Source organism: Tachypleus tridentatus, chromosome 8 (genome assembly GCF_004210375.1).
Source record: "Tachypleus tridentatus isolate NWPU-2018 chromosome 8, ASM421037v1, whole genome shotgun sequence".
In the NCBI taxonomy this organism is placed as follows: Eukaryota; Metazoa; Arthropoda; class Merostomata; order Xiphosura; family Limulidae; genus Tachypleus; species Tachypleus tridentatus.
This window is the reverse complement of record NC_134832.1, coordinates 90,761,076-90,786,008: the sequence shown is the minus strand read 5'-3', so window position 1 is coordinate 90,786,008 and position 24,933 is coordinate 90,761,076. Positions and strand designations below refer to the sequence as shown.

General features: G+C 33.0%; 1 protein-coding gene across 1 annotated transcript in view; it reads left to right on the top strand.

The window, feature by feature from the left end:
- Positions 1 to 18,913: 18,913 nt before the first annotated feature.
- LOC143223961 (uncharacterized) overlaps positions 18,914 to 24,933 on the top strand; it is a 36,585-nt gene continuing 30,565 nt past the window's right edge. Inside the window, exons 1-4 of the mRNA XM_076452429.1 lie at positions 18,914 to 18,978; positions 19,162 to 19,404; positions 19,980 to 20,149; positions 22,369 to 22,430. Coding sequence (XP_076308544.1) covers positions 18,914 to 18,978; positions 19,162 to 19,404; positions 19,980 to 20,149; positions 22,369 to 22,430 — 540 coding nt within the window. The remainder of the gene's footprint in view (positions 18,979 to 19,161; positions 19,405 to 19,979; positions 20,150 to 22,368; positions 22,431 to 24,933) is intronic.

Genomic DNA, 24,933 nt, shown 5'->3' with positions numbered 1-24,933 from the left:
ATTTAGAATGCTGAAATCAGGGGTTCGATTCCCCACAGTAGGCTCAGCAGATAACCCGATGTGGCTTTGCTGTAAGAAAACCACACACACGCGATTCCTTATATGCATTATTAAATGATTCGAATATAAAAGTAACATTAATGGTTTGACGTGCTTCTACGCTATGTAACACAAATTTTGTTCCTGGATAGTATGTGTTATTTCTTAAATGCTTATGTTATAAAAGCCAGAAAATGGCCAATATTTCCTTCAAAATTTGCTTATATGACCTGGATAATGAAAGTTATAAATTAACCTTAAATAAATTAAAATTATAATTTTAAATGAGAATCGAAATATATAAGTATATAAATTAACTTAAGAAATGTTTGTCTCCTATTGGGTCAGCGATAAGTCTGCAAACTTACGACGCTGAATCATTTAAACACTTAAAAACATAGCTATTGGTTATACAAGGCTGTTTAGTATGAGTTATTATTCAGTGATTTAATTATTATATAGCTTTCATAACAAGAAACTTACCTGTGGCACAGAGTATGCCTGTGAACTACAATGCTAGAAACGAGTTTCGATACGCGTGGTGGGCAGAGAACAGATAGCCCATGGGCAGCTTTGTGCTCGACTTCAAATAAAAACAAACAATAGTGTTAAAATATAATTAGTTTAGAAGTCTTAGTTACGACAAATTTCGTTGCGTTAATCGGTATGAGTCGTATGTTGTGTGTGTAGTTTATGTTTTAAGATGACATCACATTACTCGAATTTTATGAATTTTTCTTATTTTCTTGAGTGAGTATTGTCACATCATATCGTCTGACGGTTGGTAGAAAGTTCTAGGCCTATGTTAGGTGTTTGATATATAGGCAACTAAGTGAGCGCAAGAAAAAATGTGAAATCAGAAAACGTTAAGTTAGTGAAGGTGAAGTTAGACTTCGTAGTTATTGGTCTAGTCAGTGAAACATTTCAGACAGTGCCTTCTGGGATCCTTAATGGAAGAGTAAATTCGTAAATGCAAAGCTCTAAAGAGAAAATTATGTGACAAAATAACAACTAAACGTGTATAAAGATTTTACAGACTCTGGAAGCCATATGTTAGAGAACTGCTGAGTTGTATATACACGAGTAACAAAATGTGAGAGTGATAAAATAAATGAATTACTTTTCGAGATGAACTACCTTAACAATAAATACTTGGTCCACTATATAATGTGGAATAGTGATTTAGGCACAAGCTCTGACGTTATTCAAATACCTAAACTATTTCAGGTTACATTATTGGTGATCGAAAAGTGCTTAAAACCCAAAGTAACGTTGTATACAATCACCGTTATACGAGGCCTAACTGTGTTTATTTTATTAGCCAGCCTATAGCAGAGAGTAGGGCCAAATAAGTGAAACATTAGGCGTATACATCACAGGTTCTCCTTTAAATTTTACCTTTCATGAAACTGGAAGAAGAATCTAAACCTAATATATAAACTATGGTATTATTTTATTCTATTGACGACGTATCGAGCAACGCTCTTTTCAACCCAGAAAATAGCCTATCACTTGACCTACGAAACATTTTGAAAAGAAACGACACATGAAAATAGAATGTGACGTAGTAGAGCAACGAGAATTAAACAATATTATAAAGTGATTGAAAAAGTAATAAAAATATAAAACAAGCTTTACATAACAATGAAAAAATTAATATAAAATTTTAAGGTAATAAATGAAGGTATGGTAATTTTTTTTTTTTAAAGTTAACCATTGGTTAATAAATACAGACACTCTTATACGTTTAATTCAAAACCACCGCACGTGCAAGAACTGTTCTGAGCGTCACGGTATCATTGCAACCTAACGGAAATTTGAATTGAGAGAACGGAAATTTGAATTGAGAGATAGCTTTAAAAGTGTTAGTGCAGAAACTGTCAATATTAGTTAACTGGAAGTAATTACAAAACAAACAAATCTGCTTCAGATTTCGTAAGACGAACAACATCTAGTAAAAAACTTGATTTAAATTTTAAATCAGGAATTAATCGGTAAAATATGACTTAGATTTTTTAAGCACTTGATTACTTGGATTCAAATTAAAAGGCCTAAAACAATTAAGTCAATACATTAATCTATTATAACTATAATTATGAATATATGAAAATGCAGGAGTTTTAAAGTTAGTACTAAATAAGTCTTGAGTTACAGTAGAATTATTGGGAACATAAATAGGCAAATTTGTTATGTGCTTGCCGTGAGATGACTTTTATGCCGATGTTCCCAATTAAGTTCTTTCAGTCGGCGTTTTTGACATCGATTGTAGGCTGTAACATAAAGTTTAATATTTAAGGACTTGACTATAACTTTTTAGTTTTGCAAGTTGATAAAGCTGTATCTAAATCCATTTTCTGTAGTTTTGAAATCAGAATTTTCTTGTGAATGAAAAATAATGCATTTTGACCGTATCTTTGAATTAATATATTGTCTACCGATTTTCTGGTATGTAAACGCAGATTTATATAAATATTATAATTATTGTAATCAGAGGCGTAGATTCTGGGGGGATGGGGGATACATCCCCCCTTCATTTTAGGTGGGGAGTATGGTGCAGAAATCACCCTCCTACAGTTTGGTATGTTGAATTATTTTATTGCATCAGAGGCCTACAAATTGTATGTTTGTTCTTGTGATTCTCGTGTTCTTAGCAATCGAATTACATAATTAGGCCTAGATGTAGGCTTTCTCAGTAGCCGAAATGTACATCTTTAATATAGGCGTGCTTCTAAGCTTTTCGATCTAAGCGATAGTTCGTATCAGTCAGTAGGCCTAAGTATACATGCAAGGCTTGCAAGCACTATCACAGAATCTGCCTACGTCTTGTACATAGTGTAAGATTAAGTAAAATTTTCATCACAACAGATTGAACAGAGCATGAAATTCGAAAATATTACTCCCAAGCGTAAACTCCTGTGATCTAGATCTGGGAGGTTATTTGTAGTTTGTAGCTGCATCAATCTTATGTGTATATTGTGCGGTTTTCCTACGCCATTTGTTCTTATGCATGTCAAGCCGGTTTTATTGTCGAACGCCTTACTCTCCTTTGTTGCCGAAGCCGATGACAATGGTGTACGTTTAGTGTACAGCTAACGACAGGTTCGGGCCGCTCGGATCCAGACGCGCCCCACATACCCCCCTCTTCTCCCTTTAGTTTGAGCCTCGATTTTACAACGGGGCTCATTAGACCTGTGTTTGTGGCTCTCATTATTCCATGAAATTTCAGATTATCACCGCCCTCTAATAAAGTGCTAATGCTTTATGGTAAAAGAACAATATATTCTCTTACCATAGATAGTAAAAATATTGTATTTTCTTGTATAATCAGAACACAAAAGGAGCGATTTCAACGGCCTGAAGCCTTTACTCCAACTGTATTGCTAGTTTTTGTTTAGGTGTTTTTATTTAATAGACGTGCTTATAGACATTATATCACAACGTGTTTGCCTTTTGATGAGCTTTAAGAGGAATATAATATATTTATGATTGTTTAAGTGTTGTTCAAGAAACTTGCAATTACTTGTGTTGTAACTAGCACACATTCTTGAATCAGCGATGCCCAGGTGGTCAGTCGATTCGGTAGTCACTGTGAGGTTTGCGCGTTCGACTTAAATACATTGTACAGTTCAGCCCCACTTCCATTCTGTTCTATCTTCGTTCATTGTACGTTAGAGTTTTTCAGTAAAGACTGTATTTTAGCCTGTTGAGTCATCTTGGAAACACATGCCAATTATGACAAGCAAGCGTCTGAGACTTTCCGATATCAGACAGTTCTGCAAGCCAGTTACTGGTATTACAAGTGACAATGCAGATAATCCAACAGCCTCAAGCAAAGGAAAAAAAACAAACTTGCCATACAGGGGAAATACCATGTTCATCAGAGGACGAGTCTGAAAATGCTTGTGCAACTATTGCACATCATGAACCACCAGATAGTTGTGAAACAAGTTTGTGCAGAAATGAAAAATCTGACACTCCACAGATACATTGTGGAAAGCCATATCATCCAGATGCACAACTAATACCACGACAGAAAGCAAAATCTCAAAATATCAACTTCCAGGGCAATCGGTTTGATGAGTTCCCATGGCTGCACTTCGACAATCAGACTCAAAAATTCACATACTTTCATTGTGCCAAGGCGGAAAATACAGTCCTTTTTATAGGAAATTTGGAGAGGCCAGTGGAGTATACCTTCATATCCACCGGTTTTAGCAACTGGAAAAAGGCAAAACAGAAATTCAACGAACACCAATCCTCCTCTCAGCACAGATTCGCTATATCTCCAGAAGGTTCACTTGATGTAACTCCAGTGACTGTCTAGCTACATGATGGAAAAAGAAGTAGCAGGAAGAATGCAAAAGAAGTCTAGCCAAAATATTCAGAAGTTTACGTTTCTTACTGCGTCAAGGTTTAGCATTACGGGGACATACTGATACGGAGGGGAACTTCCTACAGTTAATAAAGCTCCTGGAAGAAGATGATCCTGAGTTGACGGCCTACTTGTCAAAGAAAACCACATTCACCTCACCCCAGGCTCAGAATGAAATAATGGAGATATGTTCATCCATCAAATACTGAGGAACATAGCACACGAAGTGCAGCAAAGTAAAATCTTTGCATCAATAGTTGATGACACTCAAAATGTTACAGGTGCCGAACAGGAAGCAATATGTGTACGATACGTAGATGAGAACCTTGACGTCCATGAGACATTTTTTGGTTTGTACAGTGTTTCCAATACAACTGGTGAAACAATATCCTCGACTGTACTTGATGTACTGACTAGACTCAATTTAACACTATCAGGATTAAGAGCACAAATTTATGATGGAGCCGCTAACATGAGTGGTGCGTACAGTGAATGGCAGGCAAAAATAAAAGAGAGAAAACCGTCAGCTTTGTTTTATCAAGGCTAATTTAACAATGCAACATGCAGTTGAAGCTTGTGAATGTGTTTGATATTCTATCCAGTGGGTACATGAACTTGGTGTCTTGCTTCAGAGGTCAGGCAAATACAAGACAATCTATGAAAATATTGTATCGTCAGACAGCCACAATGGTCCAGTTAAATACATCCACCCACTGTGTCCAACACGCTGGTTGTGCCCCCTAACTGCAATTACATGTGCTAATGATCACTATAGTGACATTGTTGATTCTTTGTCTGAATTAGCAAGTGAAAAATCAGATGTAGCAGTGAAAGCACGAGGTATGCTGGACAGATTTGACACTTTTAGGATTGTTGATGGCTCAGCATCCATTAGCTGCATTAGAGGAACTAAACCGTGCATTCTAAACCATATCAGCGACAGTATGTGGCATGATTGAAGCATCTGCAATGACAGTTGAGCAACTGCGGGAATTGCGAACAGAGGAAAATTACAACAAGATATTTGATGAAGCTGAGAAAAAGGTAATTTCCCTAAATCTGGTGCCTATTCAACTACCACGCATTCGCAGATCCCCAAGAAGGATCACAGGTGATGGCTCAGCACACCATTCTGCAACAGCTAGAGATTACTACAGAAGCCAATATTTTGAATTTGTGAACGCAGTTATATAATATCTGACCACTAGATTCAATGCAGACAACAATGACTTGAGGCAATATCTGACACTTGAGAACAAGATCACATTTTGCAAGATTGACAACTCGGTTATAAACTTCTATCCAGAAATCTCTGCACAACGGCTCGAGTTTCAGTTGCCCATGTTCAAAGAAACAACAAAAGCAGTATCCCTGAAAGGTGCGAAGGATGCTTACTGTAAAATGCATGAAACAAACCAGCAGATGTTCAGTGAAGTGTTTCTTCTACTGAAAATTTCCTCGTGTGTCCAGTATCCAGCTGCGAATGTGAATGCAGTTTTTCTGCATTAAGACGGCTGAAGACGTGGTTAAGGTCAACTATGTCTCAGTGCCGCCTCAACCATGTGGCAGTTTGTCACACTCACAAAGATGAGGTCGACAAGATAAATATAGAAGAGCTTATGAAAGAATTCATAAACAGATCATCACAGAGGAGGTCTACGTTTGAGAACATGTAGACTAGAGGACTAAATGAATCTTACTTCAATGAAAAGTATGAATAATTATGTGCTACACTGTATTGATGTGTAATTTTCAAGAGTTCGCAAAGACATTTTAATTATTTTTTATCAAACAACATGAACAGTTTTTCAGTAGATATAAACTTATCAAGGGTAATTACTAATTTTATTAATATTTGAAAACGTAATTCATGCAATGAAAATTATTAGTAACCTTTCAAGTATAATGGCCATCTTTTATACCGTACAGTGTGCAGGAATAAAATCATGTGGCAGTTAATTTGTGACACATTTGTCTTTATCCTATTAACATTTTGAAAACTGTTCACGACACCTCACTTATACAAACCTACATGGAAACGTTGAAGTATCGTAGCAACAAGATTACTCTGTGACTGCACGTTTACAGCTTTCAGGTTCACGTAATCAGAGATTATCAATTTGTAAATTGAACAGTCCACCTAAGTGGTTGCAAAAATCATCCCCCCCATCGGGTCTAAAACATCTACGCCCGTGTCCTTAAGACTACTTTCTAAAGTTCATATTTTCACAGGTCATGTACATCTCACTTAATGTATCATAAATTAAAAATACGACACCTTGAAAACATGAGCGCTTTCAAAGTGTGAACATTTCTTCTTCATGCGTTAACTTCGAATGATGTTTTTGTTTTGTTTCTGTCTGTCTGTGACCTTTGTCGAAGTTTCGATCTTATATATTTGGAAGAGCCAGGCGCGTTTCTGTCTCAAAGATCTACGAAGGTCTGTTTGTAGTTGACCTCTTCTCAAGACTAAGTCCATATATTTTTATCTATTGTCTGTTGTCATTATGATGCTGACTTATTTTGTTTGTTGTGTTCTTGTATCTTGTGCTTTATGTTTTGTACAGCTCCTGAACTGTTGTATTATGTATGGGAATAAAAGTATGTTGTTTAGTGATGTTCATGGTTAATGTTATGAAATCTTCTTGTTTGGATTCATGATGGGGAAACAACATGGTTTGTCCAAAGACAAACAAACACGGCCTTTTTATAACAGAAGTTTGAAGTTACTTCAGTGACTTTTAACCATGTTAAAATTTTGCAATCTTTCTATAAGAGTATATTCCACAATTCTTTAGTCATAGTTTTTAATCTTATGTTACATTTTGGTTGGAAATATTCAAACTATTCAAGTCGGTTAATAGCGAGTATCAAGCTGACGTGAGATTGATCTATGTTACTGAGTGACGGTGTGATACAAACATTGCAACTAAACGAGTTTAATTAATTGATGGTTTAAATTTGTAACTATTACTAGCAATACAAAAGTAAAATCATTTATAAGGAAAAAGAAAGTATAAGACAATTTAACCTATTGCCATTGTTTTCATTTCAGAACCCATAACAGTGAAGATGTGCATAGTCTCGTTTTCATTAGCGACAGTGGGAATACCACTTTTAATATGTTTATTATGGTAAGTATAATATTTCTGTTGGTTAGATTTGTTTATTTTTTTAGGTACAGAGCCATCCAATGGGATCGAACTCCTAATCGTTGTGCTATTAATCTTGAAGTTAACAGCTAATTGGTTGGAAGAAGTAATAGTTTAGAAATACTTCAATGTATCTGACGTTTACTATCACGAACTTTAAAGTGATTTCGAATACTGAAAATTTCCAATGATACTTACGATTTTCATACTATTTAAATATATCTAACATGTAAACAATTTACGACTCAGGAGTTGTAGAATTAGCAATTAAATTCGAATATTTAACAAGTACCTACACTAGGCAAAATAATTTAGATTAAACTGTTATTTATCAGTGTTGATTAGATTTACTAAATGACTAGTTAATTCATTTAATATAGAATTGATATTTTCGTATTTCTTTCTTTCCCACTTACCTGAATCTAGGATCTAATTTAAATTTGTCTTCGAATAACGAAAATTTGTGATGTTGATCAAAAGAAATAAGAATGCTATCATAAAACATGTTATGTAGCTGGTGTAGTAATATACCACTGTCAACTTATAATGAAGTTAACGATTGACATGTTACGGTAAAATTGCCCCTATTTGTCGCCGGTTTCATCTTACTTTTAATATAAAGGTGTACCTACTTATGTCTATAACTACAAACAGATTTAGCAAAATTAGTTCTTTTTCTTTTAGTATGATAATATGGAAACGGAGACAAACAAACCAGCAACAACAGAGACGCAACAATAAAAGATAATCCGGAAATTTATGACGTGAGTGTTAACAACCATTTAGTTTAAGGTGCTGATAAGCAATATTTATGTTTCAAATTTATGCAATGAGCACAGAAATGTAGTTTTATTTTGTTTATTTGTTGTGGAGCATAAGGCTACACTACACAATGGGCTATCTATGCTGTCTCCATTAGTGGTAACGAAACTCAGTTTGAACTTTATAAAGCTTCAGATTTACCACTGTGGTACTTAGTTTGAAAGAAAAATATGTTACTTTCTATGAAACTGATATTGTATTCTTTCATATTTTCTGAATGATGTTATTTGTTTTCGTACAACTCTGAACAACAGTTGGTCTGGAGTGTCCTGGTGATTATTGAGTTACATTCACGAGGTCGAATCCTTCCATCGAACATGACTTTTGTTACTGCTTTGTGGTCATTATACTATAACGATCAATTTCACTATCTGTTAGTCAAGAGTAACCCATGACTAGTTTTGGAATATTACAGTCAGGGACGGATAGCAGTCATAACCCTAGTTTTGTACGAAATTCAACAACAACAACAAAACTAAAAAAAAAAAGAAATGTTTGTGCAATTCGTCCTTAATTGTGAATTGGTATACTACAAAGAAGTAGCTGGCTAGCACCACTCACTACAAACACTTGAAGTACGATAATCGAATTTTGGTATTTCACCGTCACTCTTATAACGCACTCACAGCCCGAAAGTTTAGAGAGTAAATTCACAGCAACGGTATTCGATCTATGAATTCATTCCAACTGAAAACATAATAATATCCTAGATATACACATATACACCTAACTAAGCAGTAAACCTACTGACATATCACCTGTAGAGTGAATCCCAGAAAATACGTACTTTATAATTGTTGTACTAACACTGAAATATATGTTTATACATATTGAATTTCTATTCAAATTTGAATATACAATTTTAAAACTGTTGTGATCGAATGTTAAGCCATTCTTTTGAGGGATTTTCAAATTTGACACTGTGACCTTAAGGAATTAGTTCATCAAAGTACATATCTATTATATTTTGGTAATAAGTAAAGGAGACAAATTTGTTTTCCAGTCTTAGATGTATTAACTTTAACTCAGTTTCAGGATGGTAGCTCGGGTTTCTATTATGTCAGTTCTGCATTAAAAGTTCCGATGGACCCGATGATTAACGGGTCAGCTTTAAATTGAGTTGAACGTAAATTAATATTGATAAATCTCGTTAGCACTGAAAATAATTTAGCATTAATAAGAGCTGTTCTTTATTTTGATATTCATTGACGCCTCCTTAAATTCTGAAAATGACAAAATAATTACATTTATATCAAGGACAGATTAATATTTACATTAAATATTGCTATGAGAAAATATAAAAATCACACACCTGATTCCTTAAAATGAAATAAGTTTAATGTATTCGTGAAATTAATATTAATGTATTTGGGTTACATTATAATCAATGCTTCTTCTCCTACCTAAAGATTTTAATTATTTTTAAATATTGTTTTAAAAGAAATACTAATATATCTAATAAAACAACAGATCGTCTGACTTCTTTTATTAATTTCTTCTTTTGGTATTTCGACATTAACGGTCACTATTCAGGAAATAGTAATACTGATAATCTATACAACAACAAGATGTTGTTCTAATGATTCTTTCCTTATAATTATAATATAAATAAAATTTATTCGTTAATTTCATAATTTTACTTACTTTTTTTTCTATATAAGTCTTATTATCTGTTTTCACAATTTTACAACTTCTACTGTCTTTACGAATCCAGTTTCTTCTGCCCTCTTACAACTGGCGATTGAAAGTGGTACCAAAACTTTGATTAAGTGATTTAGTTTTACGAGGTTGGCACAAAGATACAAAAGTGGCTCTCTCTGCTTTGCTCACCACAGATATTGAAACCAGGTATTTAACATTGTAAGACATACTGCTGTACCACTGTGGTCGCGCAAAAAATAAATTATAAAATTTTTCGAAAAAATAAATTTTTATCTTTTATATTACATTCCGAGAAAATGAAAACATGAAATATACCTCTTTTAGGGCTTACCAGATTCGTTAAGACAATCGATTCGTAACCTGAGGGTCGTGGGTTTGAATTCCCGTCGCACCAAACATGCTCGCGTTTTCAAACGTAGGAGCGTTGCTTTGTGACAGTCAATCTCACTATTCGTTGTTAAAAGAGTCGGTGGTGAGTGGTGATGATTAGTTACCTTCCCTCTAGTCTTACACTGTTAATTTAGGGACGGCAAGCGCAGATAGCCCTCGTGTAGCTTTTCGCGAAATAAATAAAAACAACAAACAATCTTTTATGACTAAATTACATTATTAAAAGATATCGATATATTTACATAAATTACATGTTAGATTTCCCGAAAAGTCCACTATATGCCAGTAAACAGCGTATCTTGGAAATATTTAGAGTTCTAAAAGAAAACTACATTTTCATGTGTTCCTTTTTTGAGAACGTAGTGTAAATCAGAAAAGAATGTCTTTCGCAAAAAATTTTTGCAAATTTTTTGGCACTATTATAATTATCTTGTAGTAAAAGTACAGAAAAATGTGGTTGTACAAAACCGGTAGTAACTGTGAAACCGTGAAAAAATTTACTGACAATTAGAGAAGAGAAAAAGTAAGTAAAACTTTGAAATTATAAAATAAATAAGTTCCATTTCTGTTATAATTATGAGGAATAGAATGGTTAGGATAATATTTAAAAGGGAAAGTATGATGACTAATTTTAGTTAGCTTTGAACATTTGTATGGTATTAAATTTATACGTGGAGTTTATTGTGTATCTGAATATTTTGAAAAGCATACGTATTTATTTAGATTATTCATATGTAGTTGAAAGGTAATATTTTTCTCTGAAAGGTTCTCAGTAAAACTATTTTCTGAACAGAAACTTTTGAAGTTAAAAACCGGAAGAATAAATTAATAAAAGAAGCTGCATATCCGTGGATTTACAACGTTAGAAACCTAGTTTCAATATTCGTGATGGACAAAGCGCAAAGAGCTCATTGTGTAGCTTTGGCTTAAATTCAAACAAACAATTTTTTGGTTAAATTTATATGTATATATATATATATATATGCATTTGTTTCACTAGGATACAACAAAACCAACGACTTCGAACCACACCAAAAGCCTCGAAGATTCCGAGAAAATCTCCAAAGAAAAAGGTAAAATATCTCTATTTTTCGACTGTCTATTGTTAAAATTATTAGGTTTTAGTCAGAACTTTTCTGAAATATTTATTTTATATGTACACCCGAGGACAAAATCTCTTCTTCCTCCTCCTCTTCACTAATTTACACCAGTTGAAATATTGGAATACAAGCAATCAAAGTATAGAAGTAAAACTTCACCAAAATAAAACAGAAATGTTTCACAAACAATTTCTATCAAAAAACGGAGAAAAGGAATTGGGAAAGAAAACATTTTATATGAATTCATTACTTTCAACGCATAAACTTCCATTTTCTACAACTGAACTTTGTGTTCGACAATATGCATTCAGAATATTAATATGATAAAAGCGACTAATCAGTTAATCAAATAGAATTAGTCAATACACATCCTGAACCTTTTTCTTATCAAAGCAAAGACAGACCATATGAGCCCAATGTTTCAAGCCAGAGTTATGCAGGACCATCAAAGTGTCTTAGGCCTTATAAACTAACACGTCTTATATTCAGTATATCTTACCAGCTTCTTACCACATCAAATGTAATTAAAAAGGATCAAAACGTAGAGAGCAAAACACATTTCTTATAGCTCAGAAATATATTGAAGACAAAAGAAAATCTTGCTCAGGGACTTGTCGCGCTCTAGCAGACATCTTTCTTTAGAAGAGTTGGAACAAAACCAAAATCGTTTTGACTATATTTTAAGTGAGCATGAGTTATCATACATTTTAATGGAATACCAAATAATCTATTAACTGGAATAGACTACACACAGATAAAATAAGACAAAATCGAATCTCACATTACAGCCAATCAATGCCGCAAACTTAATTCATCACCAATTTACAGCATCATTATCGCGAAAAGTTGGATGAAAGAAAAGTAAAAATCATAAGACAACCAATTTGCATGACCCTTTTACCACATGAACATCTCAAATAACTTTCGAATTACAAACCACAATTACGTGCTTCTGATGATCACCCAAAGCTAAGCACCAAAATAGGGATGAGACACCATGCTGAGTTATTACACTTCTAATATTTATAAACAAAAAAAGTGTGAGAAGAAGTCTTGACACATTCTTAGAAATAAATATTATTATTTTTTCTACATACTTGATGTCCTGTTAAACGATATTTTAGATCATGTTTAGTCTGTACTTTATAATTTCTCCAATGTCAACATTCAAATTTATAAATTTAAACTTTTTGTTTTAATTGAGAAAGTCCATTAAAACTACTACTATACGCTGGAAAGAAAATATGGGGGAAGAACCCAAAAAGAAATCTTTGTACCGACTATTTACAATTTCCTGGCCCGGCATGGCCAAGCGTGTTAAGGCGTGCGACTCGTAATCTGAGGGTCGCGGGTTCACATCACCGTCGCGCCGCACATTCTCGCCCTCCCAGCCGTGGGGGCATTATAATGTGACGGTCAATCGCACTATTCGTTGGCAAAAGAGTAGCCCAAAGAGTTGGCGGTGGGTGGTGACGACTAGTTGCTTTCCCTCTAGTCTTACACTGCTAAATTAGGGACGGCTAGCGCAGATAGCCCTCGAATAGCTTTGCGCGAAATTCAAACAAACTCCCTTAAAGCTACTTTCTAATTTTCATATTTTCACAGGTGATGTGGATCTTATTTAATGTGTCATAAATTAAAAATACGACACCTTGAAAACATGAGCGTTTTCAAAGTGGGAACATTTCTTCTTCATGCGTTAACTACGAATGATCTTTTTGTTCTGTTTCTGTCTGTCTGTGACCTTTATCGAAGTTACGATCTTATATATTTGGAAGAGCCAGGTGTGTTTCTATCTCAAAGATCTACGAAGGTCTGTTTGTAGTTGACCTCATCTCAAAACCAAGTCCATATATTTTTATCTATTGTCTGTTGTCATTATGATGCTGACTTATTTTGTTTGTTGTGTTCTTGTATCTTGTGCTTTATGTTTTGTACAGCTCCTGAACTGTTGTATTATGTATGGGAATAAAAGTATGTTGTTTAGTGATGTTTATGGTTAATGTTATGAAATCTTCTTATGTGGATTCATGATGGGGGGAAACAACATGGTTTGTCCAAAGACAAACAAACACGGCCTTTTTATAACAGAAGTTTGAAGTTACTTTAGTGACTTTTAGCCATGTTAAAATTTTGCAATCTTTGTATAAGAGTATATTCCACAATTCTTTAGTCATAGTTTTTAATCTTATGTTACATTTTGGTTGGAAATATTCAAACTAGTCATGTCGGTTAATAGCGAGTATCAAGCTGACGTGAGATTGATCTATGTTACTGAGTGACGGTGTGATACAAACATTGCAACTAAACGAGTTTAATTAATTGATGGTTTAAATTTGTAACTATTACTTGCAATATAAAAGTAAAATCATTTATAAGGAGAAAGAAAGTACAAGGCAATTTAACCTATTGCCATTAAAACTCACTGTGCAAACACACAAAAAACATTTTTGAACAGTTGTTAGTGAAATGGTTAACTTAACACTTTTAAAATTTTATTGCTTGTGTTTTGGAGCCATCGCTTCTGATGTTTTACAAGCTATCTGTTAAGAAAAGTTGTTCCTTATTATTATTATTCTTACAACTATCGACAGCATCTCGTGTTGTGAGGACATTACTTTGACCACTTGTCTCTCTTCACTTATTATAGAAGCTCGGGCTGACCATCTCATTGTATTGTTTTGTCATGATGTTTCTTATCAGCCACATATTTCATTTTCAACTCTTTGTTACATCATGTTTCAGACTAAATTTACGTACATTTTATGTCAAAAATACAAACAATTGTCCATAACTTGATAGAAAACATAAATAAGTGTGCTTTGGAAATATCGTGCGTCAAAAATATTTTCAAATATTTCCCTTTTGATAACGATGTGACAAAAAGAGGTAACTTTATAAAAAATATTTTATCAGTTAGTAACTTTTAAAACATATTATGTATTAAATAGTTTAAGGTAAAGAATGAAATTAAAACATATACATATATAAATTAATTTTCATTGGGTCGTATCATTTTGGTTAACTAAGCCTTATCACAGAAAGTCTTGTTTTTGAAACTGAAGAAAATTATTTAAGATAAAAAACAGGTATTCATTCCGTAAGTATGTGCGTTAAATGCAGTTGTTTTTGTTAACAAGAATAGAGACTATAAAAGTACAAACATTTTTACATTTGCCATAGATATATCTTTACTAACGATTTAAATAACACTTTCTCACAACACAAAGTATTGACGAGTAGTTAAATTTTAACAAACTAGTGCGGTTTGAAACGTCTTTCATATATATATATATATATATATATTCAAAACAATAATACTAACAACACTTTATATGAAAATATTTATTACTTGACAATAGAAATGTTAAAAAATCATATAGTTTTCATTTCAGAACCCATCACAGAAGAGACGTCTACACTTTCCTTTGTATTCACAACAGTGGGAATGTCACTTATAATATGTTTATCATGGTAAGTATAATATTTCTGTTGGTTAGAGTTGTTTATTTTTAGGTACAGAGCCATCCAATGGGATCGAACTCCTAATCGTAGTGCTATTAATCTTGAAGTTTACAGCTAATTGGTTGGAAGAAGTAATAGTTTAGAAATACTTCAATGTATCTGACGTTTATTATCACGAACTTTAAAGTGACTTCGAATATTGAAAATTTCCAATGATACTTACGATTTTCATACTATTTAAATATATCTAACATGTAAACAATTTACGACTCAGGAGTTATAGAATTAGCAATTAAATTCGAATATTTAACAAGTACCTACAATAGGCAAAATAATTTAGATTAAAGTGTTATTTATCAGTGTTGATAAGATTTACTAAATGACTAGTTAATTCATTTAATATAGAATTGATATTTTCGTATTTCTTTCCTTCCCACTTACCTGAATCTAGGATCTAATTTAAATTTGTCTTCGAATAACGAAAATTTGTGATGTTGATCAAAAGAAATAAGAATGGTATCATAAAACATGTTATGTAGCTGGTGTAGTAATATACCACTGTCAACTTATAATGAAGTTAACGATTGACATGTTACGTAAAATTGCCCCTATTTGTCCCCGGTTTCATCTTACTTTTAATGTAAAGGTGTACCTACTTATGTCTATAACTACAAACAGATTTAGCAAAATTAGTTCTTTTTCTTTTAGTATGATAATATGGAAACGGAGACAAACAAACCAGCAACAACAGAGAGACGCAACAATAAAAGATCCGGAAATTTATGACGTGAGTGTTAAAAACCATTTAGTTTAAGGTGCTGATAGGCAATATTTATGTTTCAAATTTATGCAATGAGCACAGAAATGTAGTTTTACTTTTGTTTATTTGTTGTGGAGCATAAGGCTACACTGCTGTGCCACTGTGGTCGCGCAAAAATAAATTATAAAAATGTTTCGAAAAATAATTCTTTATCTTTTATATTACATTCCCAGAAAATGAAAACATGAAATATACCTCTTTTAGGGCTTGCCAGATGGGTTAAGACAATCGATTCGTAACCTGAGGGTCGTGGGCTCGAATCCCCGTCGCACCAAACATGCTCGCGTTTTCAAACGTGACAGTCAATCCCACTATTTGTTGTTAATAGAGTCGGTGGTGATGATTAGTTACCTTCCCTCTAGTCTTACACTGTTAATTTAGGGACGGCTAGCGCAGATAGCCCTCGTGTAGTTTTGCGCGAAATAAATAAAAACAACAAACAATCTTTTATGACTAAATTACATTATTAAAATATATCGACATATTTACATAAATTACATGTTAGATTTTCCGAAAAAGTCCACTATATGCCAGTAAACAGCGTATCTTGGAAATATTTAGAGTTCTAAAAAAAAACTACATTTTCATGTGTTCCTTTTTTGAGAACGTGGTGTAAATCAGAAAAGAATGTCTTTCAAAAAAATTTTGCAAATTTTTTGGCACTAATATAATTATCTTGTAAAAAATACAGAAAAATGTGGCTGTACAAAACCGGTAGTAACTGTGAAACCGTGAAAAAATTTACTGACAACTAGAGAAAAGAAAAAGCAAGTAAAACTTTGGAATTATAAAATAAATAAGTTTCATTCCTGTTATAATTATGAGGAATAGAATGGTTAGGATAATATTTAAAAGGGAAAGTATGATGACTAATTTTAGTTAGCTTTGAACATTTGTATGGTATTAAATTCATACATAGAGTTTATTGTGTATCTGAATCTTTTGAAAAGCATACGTATTTATTTAGATTATTCATATGTAGTTGAAAGGTAATATTTTTCTCTGAAAGGTTCTCAGTAAAACTATTTTCTGAACAGAAACTTTTGAAGTTAAAAAACGGGAAGAATAAATTAATAAAAGAAGCTGCATATCCGTGGATTTACAACGTTAGAAACCTAGTTTCAATATTCGTGATGGACAAAGCACAAAGAGCTCATTGTGTAGCTTTGGCTTAAATTGAAACAAACAATTTTTTGGTTAAATTTATATATATATATATATATATGCATTTGTTTCACTAGGATACAACAAAACCAACGATTTCAAACCACACCAAAAGCCTCGAAGATTCCGAGAAAATCTCCGAAGGAAAAGGTAAAATATCTCTATTTTTCGACTGTCTATTGTTAAAATTATTAGGTTTTAGTCAGAACTTTTCTGAAATATTTATTTTATATGTACACCGAGGACAAAATCTCTTCTTCCTCCTCCTCTTCACTAATTTACACCATTGAAATATTGGAATACAAGCAATCAAAGTATAGAAGTAAAACTTCACCAAATAAAACAGAAATGTTTCACAAACAATTTCTATCAAAAAACGGAGAAAAGGAATTGGGAAAGAAAACATGTTATATGAATTCACTACTTTCAACGCATAAACTTCCATTTTCTACAACTGAACTTTGTGTTCGACAATATGCATTCAGAATATTAATATGATAAAATCGACTAATCAGTTAATCAAATAGAATTAGTCAATACACATCCTGAACCTTTTTCTTATCAAAGCAAAGACAGACCATATGAGCCCAATGTTTCAAGCCAAAGTTATGCAGGACCATCAAAGTGTCTTAGGCCTTATAAACTAACACGTCTTATATTCAGTATATCTTACCAGCTTCTTACCACATCAAATATAATTAAAAAGGATCGAAACGTAGAAAGCAAAACACATTTCTTATAGCCCAGAAATATATTGAAGACAAAAGAAAATCTTGCTCAGGGACTTGTCGCGCTCTAGCAGACATCTTTCTTTAGAAGAGTTGGAACAAAACCAAAATCGTTTTGACTATATTTTAAGTGAGCATGAGTTATCATACATTTTAATGGAATACCAAATAATCTATTAACTGGAATAGACTACACACAGATAAAATAAGACAAAAATCGAATCTCACATTACAGCCAATCAATGCCGCAAACTTAATTCATCACCAATTTACAGCATCATTATCGCGAAAAGCTGGATGAAAGAAAAGTAAAAATCATAAGACAACCAATTTGCATGACCCTTTTACCACATGAACATCTCAAATAACTTTCGAATTACAAACCACAATTACGTGCTTCTGATGATCACCCAAAGCTAAGCACCAAAATAGGGGATGAGACACCATGCTGAATTATTACACTTCTAATATTTATAAACAAAAGTGTGTGAAGAAGTCTTGACACATTCTTAGAAATAAATATTATTATTTTTTCTACATACCTGATGTCCTGTTAAACGATATTTTAGATCATGTTTTGTCTGTACTTTAGAATTTCATCAATGTCAACATTGAAATTGATAAGTTTCAACCTTTTGTTTCAATTGTATATGTCCTTTAACATTAACGAAAATTTACTTTATATTATTCGTCGATTGAAATATAGGATAAAATATTTTGCTGATATTAAACACATAAAATTAAATAATAATTAAACATGGAACATAAGGCAGAAGTACACATTCCTTATAATACTTATGTGAAGAAGCACATTAGGCTGGTATAACAAGTTGGCAAACAACGATTTATACATACAATGAAGTGATGTACATGTTTCCACAGAATATTGGCCTGTCTTCTTCAAATATGGTCTTTAACTCAGCAGTATATGGTTTAAGCAGTACATAATTGTAATAAAATGCAGTAGTGAGTTAGTGAATGTAGGGTTCCCCCAAACCAAAATGTAATTGTTCATTTTACATCCTGTATACATATATATATATATAAAATATGCTTGTGTTTGTATAAAATGAAATAATTCGTAAAGATATTAGTTAGAAACTTTTAGAAGGCAAGTTTATGAAGAAAACATCTGTATAATATTTTTCTTCAGGTGTAATACTATCACAGATGATCGAGCACGTGGGAACAACTGAACAATGTCAAAAGGTAACGTCTTCTGTGACGAACATGAACAGTCAGCTCCTCCAGAAGTGACCAAAACGTATGTATTTTGAAGTAATTCTAACTCTTAGCTTTACTGATTGTCAGGGTCTTCTAGTCACAGTCTATGGGACGCAGATTTGAACTCTCGTCACACCGAACATCCTCATCTTTTTTTTTGCCGTGAAGAGTGTAAATGTATTATGACGTATTCATTATTTGTAATAATTGCTTTTATTTCCAGCGACCTGTGCAAAGAATCGAAGTCGCCGAAAACGTCACTCAAAAAAGCGATTTCAGGTCTTTGCAAGATCCACCAGAAATACCATCAAAGGCATCTTCTGCAGGAAGATGCCAACAAGACTAAACAAGAAAGAAAGACGGAAAAATCCGCGAAGGTCGAGAAAATCATGTTGTTTTCCCACGTGCTTCGGAAGAAAAAACGGAGTTCTATCGACCAGAATGACTCTGTGTGTCACTACTTGTCGTAAGTACGAGGATTTAAATGGGATACCAAATTTTCATACTGCATATACTGAACGCAAACTATTGAATTACAAGAAACAAGTTGTAATAAATAAATTGTAAGTGTAAAAATTTTGTTCAGGCCATGGCCTGACTGGTCTTATCACTTCTTAGGATTCTCTTAGAAACATACATTTTGACTATACATATATGCATATGCTGGACTGTCTTAGTAGAAGAGATTAGAATAAATTAATGCTTAAGTTTAACTTCAGTGAAGATCTGTTTCAAAGAAGCGTGTGTTTTTTTTTCAGATATGAAAAATACAGTAGTTTTGACATCACTTTGGATGATCTATGATTATTAACTTAATATTCATTTCATAGCAAAGCTTAAATTGTATGGAGTTTGTATATTATGGATATTAGTGTAACTTCTTTTAACAACCATGTCGTGTTTTTTATGTTTGTTACTATTGTCCACTTGACATAACAGTAATTGAATATTTTAACTTTTTCATCCATGTTAATATAAAAGGAAAATATCAACCTCTACATTAACTTATTTATTCACATGACGTATTACACCACATTTCAGTCACTCTACGTCTGAGGAATCTGAAAACAATTCCCTACCTCTTTCCGACTACACGTGTGGTCGATTCGTTCAGTTTCTGTCGGATGGAACACGTGTTGTGGAAGTAACAAAACCTCCACATAAGCCCTACGGATTTTTTACCGCTCGGAGAAAGGTCGGAAACAGCAGAGGTAAGCATCCTCTTGTTTGTACCAGAATATCGTTTCTTTTATTATTACTATTTCCACAAAGGAGGTCCTAGAGGTGTTACCTGTTGTTATCATTTGCACCGCCGTACAGTTGTTTTCTTCTCTGTTTGTTTCTCAGTCTGAAGGCACTAAAATTATGTCATGGTCCAGCATGGCCAGGCGTGTTAAGGGGTGCGACTTGTAACCTGAGGGTCACGGGTTCGAATCCCCGTCGCACCAAACATGCTCGCCCTTTCAGCGGTGGGGACGTTATAATGTTACGGTAAATCCCACTATTCCTTGGTAAAAGAGTAGCCCAAGAGTTGGCAGTGGGTGGTGATGACTAGCTGCCATCTTACACTACTAAATTAGAGACGGCTAGTGCTGATAGCCCTCGAGTAGCTTTGCACGAAATTAATAAAAAATAAACAAACGATGATGTAATATGAATGAGACTTAACATTATGATTTGTATTGCCGTGATATTAGTAAAACGTGCACATGCCATGAATCATGAGAATAATTATGCACTCTATAACATGCAACATGACACGTGAACTTGAGAAACAAGAAATAAAAATATTTGTTACTCTTCATTTTGTTTTTATCTACCCTTGAAACAAAACACATTAGAGGACCCTTCAGTAAGCATCAATTTTTTGAATATATTTCATCGGTGCAAATCTAACCAAAAATGAAAGGATTATTTGTTATTTTCAGGTTAATTCATTGTAGGGGAAACAATATTGTCCTGACAATTATCATGACAATCTTAAATAAAATAAAGTAACCGTTAATTTGAAAATAGAATTACAACAATTTTAACTGATGATGGTACCATGTTAAAGGTTCAAACGATGTAGTTATTAAAAGTGAGAATTTACTTCATGTCGAAGTTGATGTTATTGTATTTTGAAATAAATTATGTGGTCGAGCAAATTCATAACTAAATATCAAGACGAAGCTTGTTTCAGCGCAACATAATATTTTATCAATTAGTTATTTTTTTATTTCAGGAGAAAGTAAAAATCACCTGTATTAACTGATTTTGAAATGATATATAGATTAAATGTTTTATATCGTGACTGAAACGATCTTATCTGAAGATTTTACAATTTACCTTTACCAGTTGTTCCTTTTGGGATAAAGAAAGAAGGTTTCAAAATAATGTTTGGAAAATAGCGCATATCGTCCCTTGTTAGCATAAAACACGCACACACACGGATTAACATCGAATTGTCGTAACAAATTGATTAATTTGTGTTTTAGCATATTTTCACTCAAAGTCCCATGTGGGAGAACTGATAACGTAGATGGGAGTTATTCACGGAATTACACTCACCAACAACTGCTGCACCCAAGAATGGCATCGGTATTCTTGTGGACTCACACCGCTAAAAATTGGGTTTTGATATTCGTGATGGGTCGAGCACAGATAACCCATTGTGTATCTGTTCTTTAATCCAAATAAACAATCCAACTCTTAAAACGTTATTTTCTAACCGAATAAGTGTGATTTGACTTTCATTCTCAAAGCATACCCACAGCCTTAAAGATTGAAGTACCTTCTTATGGCGGTGAGATATGAACTTTTATACACGCGGGTCCACTTTCCTTTTCTGCTAACTCTAAGGTCAAGCTCTGTCCACTTAACACTTTCAACAGGAAAAAAACATAAAATTATTCGATATGACCTTGTGTATTGCCTCTCTTCAGTAGTTAAAAGCCTGAAAAAATGTCTGTGATTTGAGATACAAGTCAGGGAAAAAGGATCCGAAATTGAGCATGGTTAATAATGACCCATTTGCTCCAGGACACGTTGTAATACTAACAGTTATACAACAAACCTCATTAAAAGAAATGGGATAATTACGCCTATATAATTGTAATTCGCTGTTTCGCATGTTTTTAATTTATTTGATGTTGCTTTAAGCCACAATGAGTTATTACTTGTTTTTCTGCCAAAAATAGTTGAATAAATTTCAGTATAACTGATATATGATTAATATATTAAAAACATTGAGTTGTTAGTTTGGGAAATCCTTACCTGTAGGAAAAAACGCAATATAATTTTTCATGTATTTCGACAAGCATAGTCGAACAAATCAAATTAGATATTAGTGGATGAATTTTTGGTTGGGTAGGTAAATGCAATAACAATGCAAATTCACTACAAATATTTCACTATTCATATATATATGTTGTCGTTTTGTTGGTTTCAGGAACATTTGTAACCCGGATGAGGGACTGTGAATCATCGATTTTTCTCTCTGGGCTTCTCGACGTAGGCGATGAGATTATAGAGGTTGACAAAATAAATGTCAAAAGAAAAAGACATCATCGAGGGTAGACCATCTAATAATGAAGAAAAACAAAGTACTGTTGAAAATACTACCTCGATCAAAACGGAATAACAACTGACAAGATAGAAAAAAGTTCATCGACCATCGCCAGCGTTTTTATTATTAAACATACCTTTGTGAAATAAAATTAAATTCTATTAAATTCTATATTTACTGTATTATATATGTATTACAAAATTTTATTTTACATCCGTTGTTTCTCAGTATTAATCTTTAAGGTAGCATATATACATATGCAGATTAATACTAGAAACAACGGATGTAAAATAAACTTAAATTCTATTCTTATTCTTTATTATATGTGTGTTACAAAATTTTATTGGTCAATAAACTGAATCATACCCGCAGAATAGCTATAGATGAATCAATCGATGAGAGGTTTAAGTTCTGTATAAAGTTTTACTAAGACTAAAGGGTTTCAGTCCCTACAACCAGAATAATTAAACAATGTAACTGTCTTTACCAACAGATCTTACGTGGTTGGCAGCGCTTTAAAGATAAATCACTGTTTAAAACAACATAAACAGTAAAAAACAACAAAGTTATGTGTGGAACATTGCATACAGAAACTTTCTACTCAAATTATAACAAAATTATAAACTCTAGTTTACTGTTGTTCATTAAAAATATTTTTGTATGACCGAACTTTTATTATATTTTTTAGTTTTTCCATGCAACTTCTAACTGCATGTAATAGTTATGAAAAGCAAAATATAATATCCACAATAACTAGATTACTACGGCTCTTGTGCAATACGCAGATCAGATGTATGTTGAGATCAGATGGAGAGATGGTGTCATACACAACATGACACGTTTACAAATTAACTTTTGGAACAGCATGCAGCCTATTTGTCCATCTTAACTGTTTCATCCTCTAAACTAAATTAAAACAATTTTAAGAATTATAGTCAGCCGTTGAGCATCTGAAGGTAACCCATTTCAAACGCCAACCACTCTCTTGGAAAATTGAAACTGTATGAGCTGAATATGACTTCTACTCTGTCAAAACTTATATTTGTGTATCATATTTCAATCAGATCTTCCATAACTCTTCTTTAGCAAGAGAAAACAATTTCAGAAGATTTAATATCTCCTTGTATGACAACCCCTTCATCTCAGACACTGTACTAGTAACGCTTCTGTGAACCATTTCCAACAATTCAATGTCTTTCTTAAGGTAAGGATCCCAAGACTGAACACAATATTCCAAATTTTACCAAACTTGTGACAAGTTCAATGAAATCATAACCTTTTAGACTTATGTTCAATATTTCTGTAGCTACAATTTACATTTTTTATTTTGCCCTATCACAAGCAACATCTCACTACTTAGAGGGAGACTGATCAATCATTAAACCACGCTCTTTTCTTTTCATGATATTGATAAGGTCGTTCCCATTCAAACTATACTTATTATAAAATTATAAATACTCACATGTAATATTTTTCGTTTTCCATAATTAAAACTCATATCTCGTTTATTTTCTCTTTTATATAATTTACAAATATTTTCCCACAACTGATGTAAAACTAATGGGTCTACATTCACTGAGACAATTTGTATTACCTCTTGAAAAGAGAATATACCTTAGCTAACTTCCAATCCTCTCTGTTTTTGACAACTGTTTAAGAACTGATAAAAATAGTAGTAAATGTCCCACCTAATCTTTAACCTCCTCAAAACCGAAATGTTATCTGTGGAGTCTTATCATTTCTTTAATCTTCTAATGTTTTCTTAACCAGTTCAAAATTAATTCAGTGAAATACTTCAAACTCGTTTACATTAATCAATTGTTCAAAACGTAGAATACTGCTTAAATATTCGTAAATAAAAATCGAAGAAAACAAATTTTAGTAACCCAGCCATCTCATAATCACGATATACTAAGCTTTCTATCACCCTTGAAGGGCCTGAACTAACAGCATTCTTACATTTTGTTTACTCTTTATGTACGTAAAGAAATCTTTACTGTTAATTTTAAATTTCCAGCCAGTATTTTATCATACATCCTTTCCGATGTTCTAATTTCGTGTTTCACGATTTTTTTATCTTCTATAATCCTGTGAAACTCTTGTCATACAAGTCAATTTATTATGTTCTTCGAGTTTATCTCTTAAACCCTTTCTGAGCCAACTTGTTTTTTTTTTTACCCTCCGCTACCTTTCTTTCTCTGAGGAATATATTTAACATGAATATTGAAAAATTATCTTTAAAAAATATTCCACATTTGAGCAGTGTCGCCACATAACTTACATGACCAATTAACAACAGATAATTCTTGTTGCATACTCAAAACATTTTTTGAAACTTGTAACCAAAATATCTTTATCATTTATCTCCATTTGTACCAAAACATTAAACCTAATAAACCAATTATCATTTGCATCGAGATGTTCTCTAGTTCAACACTTTGATCATTT